The following is a 7,949-nucleotide window of genomic DNA, read 5'->3' as shown; positions in this document are numbered from 1 at the left end:
CAGTTATTACTTCCTTAATACACTATTTAAAAAATATTAATTTTTTTGCAAATTGTTTCTGAAATTATTTGAAAGAGAAAGAGTATTCTTGTGGTTAAAGTATATAAAAGTGGTCTGTTCCTAGTATTGCCACCCATTTCATACATGACCTTGAACAAAAAACAAACAAAAAAAAATCACTTAGGCCTGCGTTACAAATGTACTTTCTGATTTTAGTGTCCAATTGGAGAAACTAGGACCTGATTTCAGAGATGTTGAGCACTCTAAATACTAGCTAACATGCTTAGCATCTCTGCAGAGGTGCTGGGCACTCAGAACTCACACTGAAGTGTTCAGAATCTCTGAAAATGAAGTTGGAATGGCCTCAAGCTGGACACAGAAAAACCTGAAGTACGTAAATAGGCAGGTAGTTTTTTCAGAACTTGCACTTAAGTGAGCAGTTTTTCTTTATCTGTGAAATGGATCTCTGTGGTTTAAATCATTAAGTCCACCCACAAAACTGGTATAGTAAATACAAACTATCATCATCCTCTTACATTCTAATCATTTCTTGCACTATAGGAGATTAAGTTGATACATTTTTTGTTTTAAATCTGCAGCACAGCTGTTTATATAGAAGTTTCCAATTAATAGTGTTTAATACAATATTAGTTGTAGCATTAATTAGTACCCATGTACAAGCTTTTACATAATAGAAACTGTTGGATGGTATCTGACTGCACATTTAATTTCATTTATGATTGCCTATTTACAGCAGATATTTTAAAATGAAGTGTATCAGGAACCAGCAAAACATAAGAGCCCAATTTCTTAAATACGAATTACTTAAAAGACATAGTAAATAAATCATGATATTTAAAACAAACACGCTGTTTCTTTGGATTAAGCCCAGAACACATTTTAAATATTTCAAGCCCAGTAATGTACAACACCATACTACTGATCGATATATAAACATATATTACTACTACATTCAGTCTAAAAGCAGGTTGTACTGTGTAATATTTGAAGGTCTGTGGTAGTAAATTGCAGGACACTTTTCACTTCACAATGAATTCACATTCACATTTTAAAATGAAAATACAGAAATTAGAATGTGAAGATCATCTGAGATTCACCCCTGTTGTGAAATCTTACCCCTACCCCTACTGGAATCAGTAGGTGCAGACAGAAGAGCACTTCCCATTACAAGTCATAGCACTTTGCAGGAAGCACCCTGAGTTGCAACAATCCCCCAGACCCAACAGGCATTCACTGCTGGGTCCCAGGGTTTGGGGAATTAAGCTGCTGTTTAGAGCAACTGTGAGTGTGCAGCCACTCTCCCCTAGTAACACCCCTCCTCACTCCCAGCCCCAGTGCTGCTTTCAGAATGAGAGGGGGGGAAAGGGAGCAGAGGGATCGCATTCTGGGGATTGCCCAGCAGGCTCTGGAGGGGGGGTGGAGAGGCTCCAATCCACCCACCCGATTCTCCAGTGCCAGCTGAAAAAAAACCCTGTCTGAACTCCCTCCACTTCCCCACCTCCTCCCATTCTGAAGACAGTGCCAGAAGGAAGGCTGAACTGTGTTCAGCCCAGCCCTGCTCCTGGCGTGCACAGACACAAGTTACTGAAGACACTCCATTTTGAAAAGTCCTCATTGAAACCTCAATTCAATGAGGGATTCAGATTTTCACAGGATCGGGTCCTTTTAAAACACTCTGCAGCCATGCACTTGTGTTGGTCATGGCTATAGAGACCTTTCAGGGGCCAGATCAAGCAAAAATTGTCACTTCTGTCTGCACCTAATGAAAGCTTTGGTACTGACTTCAATTAGGTCAGGGTTTCACCGAGTCAAAAAAGTGTATGTATTATTTGGATTTTTTTCTTCTTTGTAAATATTAAAATCTGCTTGCTTTTCGTTTTCCAACTAAAGCTTTGTATTGCACTATGATACAGTCAATACTGTATTTGTTCTTACATAAAACTTTCTGTGAGTTGTCTGTGCTCAGCAGATGAGAGTGCTTCCTCTTCATTGGCTATTAGCAGTATTACCTTGGCCCACTGCTTCAGGTTGGTGGTGAGTGCAATTGTACATATCAGTGTTACCTCCTATTTCAAACATCAGTCTTTACTATTAAGGACAAAAAAAAGTTTCACATTTACTTGATGAGGTGTAGGATACATTTAAGAATCAAGCCCCTCTCACCCATAAACAGAATGTCAGAAAGTGTAGTTTACCTGAAGATGTGCTTTAACTTAAATATGGTATATCTGGTGTAATAAATATTTTAAAAAAGAAAAAGATTAAATTTGTGAATTTGTTGATGTTTCTCCTTGGTTTGTATTTTCTCCTTGCAATGAGTGATTCAAGAACTGTCCTGTAGCTCCAATGTATAATCTGGATCGCATAGGCCATTTCTGCAAGACAAATATAAACAAGGTGAACAAAGACAGCATCTCCTAAACATGGAATATGATTTCTGAAAAATAAATGAAAGCAAAAATTAAATAGTAATGAGGTCACAATAAAATAAAATTAAAACATTTTACAGCTACCGCAAAATGTATTGTGTATGAAAGTATTTAATGACTCGAATTATTGGAAAATGTTATAATTAAATCATGGTCGTGTAAGAGTGACATTGAAGCCGTGATGGTCCAAAAATTATGTGAGAGGCAGGGATTTCTTAGTGATATCTCTTATTGAACCAACTATGTCATTGGGATAAAGTTAGACAAGCTTTCGAAAGCACAGGTTGAGACCTGACAAAGAACATGTTGCATTCAAAGCTTGTCTAACTTTATCTCAACTAAATAATTGGTCCAATAAAAAGTTATCACCCTAAGAAATCCTTGCCTCTCGCATAATAAGGTCACAACATAGCCATTTCAAAACAGCAAAATGTTATTATGATGTTGTTTCTGAGAATCCCCATAAATCTAGAAACACATAGGCATTTGTAATGGTAGGACACAGGGATGGGCAAATGGAGCCTGGGAGCCATATTCAGCACACCTATTGATTCTGTCCAGACCATGGGTGGGTGGCGCAGGCAGCAGCTACAGGGGAGACTGGGTAGAAGCAGCTCCCATCCACCTGCCCAACACTGCACAGCAAGCCCTGGGTGAGCCACACAGGCCCTAGCAGCTCTGGCTCCAGCCTCCATTGGTGCCACAGGGGGACTCTGGGTGGAAGCAGTCCCACCTGCCCATCTGACTCCATGTGACGGGCCCTGGGCCAGCCGTGCTCAGGCCCTGATTCCTCTCTGCTCAGGCTAGACTGGCATCACCCCACCTGTCTGTAGCTCAGAGCTGAAAGGAGCTGCCCCAGATACTATGACCTTACAGCAGGCACCTGTGGCGTACCACGGGTCGCTGGCACCCAAATAATTGCCCACCCCATAGTGTGACATCATCTAAGAATTAGGCCTCTGCGAAGCAGCAAGTATTTAAATTTGGATTCAGCAGATTTGGAGGGACAGTGATTCAATGATTCGAATCACTGTCCTGATTTGGATCCAAAGATTTGGCCATGGACTAAACGGGCAGCAGTCCTCAAACACACTGGACGCAGTTGCCTCCAGCTGGTAACTCTGTTGTGGTGGGCAGAGGGGGGAGGGGGGCAGATGAACGCCCCCACAGCAAGGGAAGGATTGGGGCTGGGACTGGGACAAGCTGCCCAGCCAGGGGGAGGGGGGGACGGCACAGGACTTGGGGAAGGGAGCTCCCACCACTATGCGCCACCAGTCCGGGAGGCATGGGAGTGGGCGTATGGCCCTGGATTTGCGTGGAGGGGGCTGTGCTCCGGACAGGCAGTGGAAGGCACTGGGAGCAGGGGCTATGCCCTCCCGCCGCTCACCCAGCCTCCCCACACCTCCCAGACAAGCCGCAGCTTCACCCTGGCTGGGCAAGCAGCGGTAGGGCATGGAGGTGGGCATGTGCACCCACACCCGGATAAGGGAGGGGCTGGCAGCAGGGGCTATGGAGAATTTTAAGGTGGCTGCAGCCCCCAATAGCCCCCACTCCACTATGCTTTGGGGGGAGGGCAGAGCCAGGACTGCACTCCCAGGGCTAGCCACCCAGAGTGCAGCCTGGCCCAGCCTGCCCCAAGCAGATCCGAGGGCACACACCTGCTCCCATGCCCTCCCGGACCGGCAGAAGCCCCCGTTCCCGAATCCTGCACCCCCCACCCCGGCTGGGCAGCTTGTCCCAGTCCCAGCCCCAAACCCTACCTCGCTTTGGGGGTGCTGATCTGCCCCCCCACTTTCCCTTCCTCCTCCGCCCACCAAAACAGACTTACCAGCTGGAGGCAGCCATGTCAGTGTGGTCAAGGACTGCTGCCTGTTTAGTCTATGGCCGAATCTCTGAATCAGCGCCAAATCAATTCGGAGGCTCCTGATTCGATTCGGACCTTTTAATGGGTCTCCTAATTCAATTCGGATTAAGAGATTCAGCCGCTGAATCTCCTCCAAATCGAATCAGTTACCGAAGCTTTGCACAGTCGTACTAAGAATCCTACTCCTATAAATGCAGGAGGTAAACAAACATTATGCCCACTAGAAAAAAACTCCATCATTTTCTTATATAGCAAAAGGAATTCTGTTGGGTTTATGATGGTGGCAATGCTGCACCCACACAGAAGCCAGTTAACTTTAGCCTTTCTGCCTGCTATGAGTTGCAGGATCAGGGCTAAAAAGTGACCACATAGATGTAGCACTTTCTATCCCTGGGATAATGAACAAAAAGGAATAATACAGTTGTCTATCAGAGCTGTTTGTAATTTCTAATTACAGGCAAATCATTTGCACATGTGCCAGACACTGGAAGCAGAGTATCTGTACTGGTGCCACTGTGGGTATAACTTGAATCATCAAGCTGCACAGCTGTAATTGAGAGGTGTTTTGGAGCTATAGACCATTTATTATTGTTGATGTCTGAGGGGGAAAGAATCCAGCTTGACTTTATAATTCCAGGTTGATTTTATAGGGCTGAGAGCTGGAAAAGCCTTTTTTTTTTTTTTATACACAAAGAAAGATATGAATCCACAATATCAGCTATATGAAGTCACTTTTTGGAGTAAAAGTATGTCTTTAGCACCTATCTCATGATGTTAACTTCAATAGGACCAGTATTTCACATATGGTTTATAATGGTACCAGAAACCAACCGTAAGTAGGGAGACGCAATCAGTGTTACCACAGTCTCTTTTATTTGTGGTATTGTGACAAGCCATGATAGATATGTATCAGGGCAAAGGTCAATCAGGGAATTCTGGTATGATAGCAGAATATTAAAATATTATAAAATATTATTCTAATACCTTATTCTTCAGCACTGATTTTTTGTAGTCAGACATATGTCCTATTTGTATAATATCAGAAAAGCAACTGAGATTTCAAAGTAATGCAGAGGATTTAACCATGCATCTTATTCATTTTAAAATTCAATTACCACAGTCACACATGCAGTACTTATTTTTCTATTTCCTGCTTTGTTAATAAGGGTTACTGTTTGAGATTTCCAACACATTTCAGAAGATTCAGACACATTTTAAAATTTTAAAGTAAAACTAAAAACAGAACATTTGTCTGATTTTGAAAGACAATAAAGATAGCAATTTTATTATAATAAATCTCATTAATATTAAATAGATTATTAAGGCATCTTAAGATTTTTGTTTTAGCATCCTTCAATTAATCATGCTTCTTGATCAGTATTTAAAACTGTATTTGGATTCAACTTTTATACTTTTAAAATTTATCATACATGTATATTTTAATTGTGAGTTTATAATCTTTACTTTTGCATCACATTCAGAAGTTTGTTCATGTATAGAATATAGTGGAATTTGTACACAGCACACTTTTATTAACTGCCAGTTTAAAGAAAATACGTGTGTATACAAACACACACACACACACAGTTTAAAATATACTGAGTATATTATTTATACATATTTACCTTGATTGCTAGCATAAATTAAATCTATATTACTTCTGCTTGAAAAAGAAGTAAATGAAACAGGATTAAAATTGGAGAAAAAAGCCCTGCAAAATGAATCAACCTAATTTTAATCCAATAACTAGAGAACTCTACATCTGGACAATTTAACTGTCCATATAACCAATTAAAACATTTGGTGGCTTCTATAATTTTTTGTAATGGTTTCCAATTATTACAAGGATCAAACCACTGTGCTCAGTCAAACCTATTACAGGCATCAGGGAAAAAGTGATGAAAGGGACCAAACTTGTTCTGACATGCATATAAATATTGACTGTTTTATGAAATAAACATCTTCAAGCTAAAAACCTTAATTTCTTAGATGGAATATTTAATATTTTGGCTTCCTAAAGAAGTCATGTAAGCTCATAAGTCTATATATAATCATATATATAAGCCGATTGCCTGATTTAAGTTAAACTAGTCCTTCTGTAGGTTGTTGGTTAATATGGCATAATGTGTGAGACTGTACATACATATACAGAGAATGAATGAGAATGAATAAGAGTAAGAACAATTTTAATTTTGTGAACAAGGAACTTTTTGATTGGTTCAATGAATGTGCGAGAAATTAGAGATCAGTTCAAAATTAGTCATAACTGAATCTTCCTGGATTCAGTAGAATTTCAAGTGTAAAACAAAACGGTGATCTTCAAAAAACAAACAAACAAGCAAACAACCCTTAAATTGACTTTGAGATGAAACGCTTTGTGTAATGCATTCAGATTGAACCCACCATCTGTTCAACATTCATCCCAAACTACCTTTTCTTGGTAGTGCTCCCGCACCCAACCTGGTTATAAAGTAGAGCGAGTGTTAAACAAAGAGTCATAAAAGTGCCCTTACATAATGACTGCACGTACAGACAATAATTAATGCTACATCTTATGTCCGAGTTCAATCAAAGAGAAAGGGAACAGTCTGAACAATTCTACCAAACTTTGTCCCGATGGGAATCATTGCTGTATACCAGTGGATCATGTCACCCACAGCTGCATTTACTATAATGGGCATTACTGGATTTTCTAAGCAGTACTCTAGGCTTCTATTCCTCCCCTGCCAGTGCATCTACATAAATGTTTACTGCAGAGCTGAATAATTAGCTTTGCAGTAAAGTCTCAGCATCTACATGCGCAGTCCTATTAGGCCATAGTAAACGAATAGATGCTGCTACAGAATAGTACTTGTCAACACTGTGGTGGTATTTAGTGCACTGCAGTGCATACATAGACACTGATGGGGCTGGCTGGGGCACAAGGGTGCTTCAGTGCCGGGGCTGCCTGATGGCTAGCCCTGCACTGAAGCACTCATGTCCCAGCCAGCCCCTCAGCAGCATGTTGAGCTAGGTTGGAGCACTCCCAGGCTGGCAAGCTGATCCCCACAGGCTCCCTGTCAACTGGTGCTGCTCCAACCCAGCTCAACATGCTGCAGTCCTGGGCGCCTGTGTAAACATACAGCATGGAGGAGCAATAACTCTGGTATGGTTTGCACCAGAGTTTACTCAGTTGCAGTGGTGACACATATGGGGTGGACAGGGGTGCACGTGCACCCTCTGAGAGCGTGGCTGCACCTCCTGACAGGCTGCACTTAGGCAACGGGTGCGGGGGCAGGCGGAAGCGCCGGTGCCCCCCCTGCGAGCACAGGTTGAAGCACCGCAGCCACTTTTGGGAGCACCACAGCTACTTCCCACTCAGTGCAATTGGCTGTGGGGACCCCCTCCTGCCCCCTGAGATAGGCTGCTAGGGGGGGAATGCGCCCCCCCTGACCAAGCTGGTACCAGTCTCCCATGCTCAGTTGCATTAGCTGCACATATAGATGAACCCTCCAATGAGCTTTTTGGCTAGGCCTTTGTGTTCGGCTGCTGTGTCTCATTAGCTGCATCAGCCCTAGCCCTTGGGCTACTTCCACATTTGACAGCTGTGCGAGCCGGCTCCCGATCTCGGGGGCGAGCCGGGCCCGTATTTGTGC

The 7,949-nt window shown here is 42.5% G+C and overlaps 1 protein-coding gene across 1 annotated transcript in view; it reads right to left on the bottom strand.

Annotated features, from left to right (window-relative positions):
* Positions 1 to 2,276: 2,276 nt before the first annotated feature.
* The window catches only part of TCF24 (transcription factor 24), a 7,977-nt gene continuing 2,304 nt past the window's right edge, over positions 2,277 to 7,949 (bottom strand). The window contains exon 2 of the mRNA XM_006028811.3: positions 2,277 to 2,396. Within this exon, the coding sequence (XP_006028873.1) occupies positions 2,283 to 2,396 (114 nt within the window). The 3' untranslated portion in view covers positions 2,277 to 2,282. The remainder of the gene's footprint in view (positions 2,397 to 7,949) is intronic.

The sequence above is a fragment of the Alligator sinensis genome, unplaced genomic scaffold (genome assembly GCF_000455745.1).
Source record: "Alligator sinensis unplaced genomic scaffold, ASM45574v1 scaffold1102_1, whole genome shotgun sequence".
NCBI classification, from domain to species: Eukaryota; Metazoa; Chordata; order Crocodylia; family Alligatoridae; genus Alligator; species Alligator sinensis.
The sequence above is the reverse complement of the archived record's forward strand: the minus strand, read 5'-3'. Positions and strand labels throughout refer to the sequence as shown.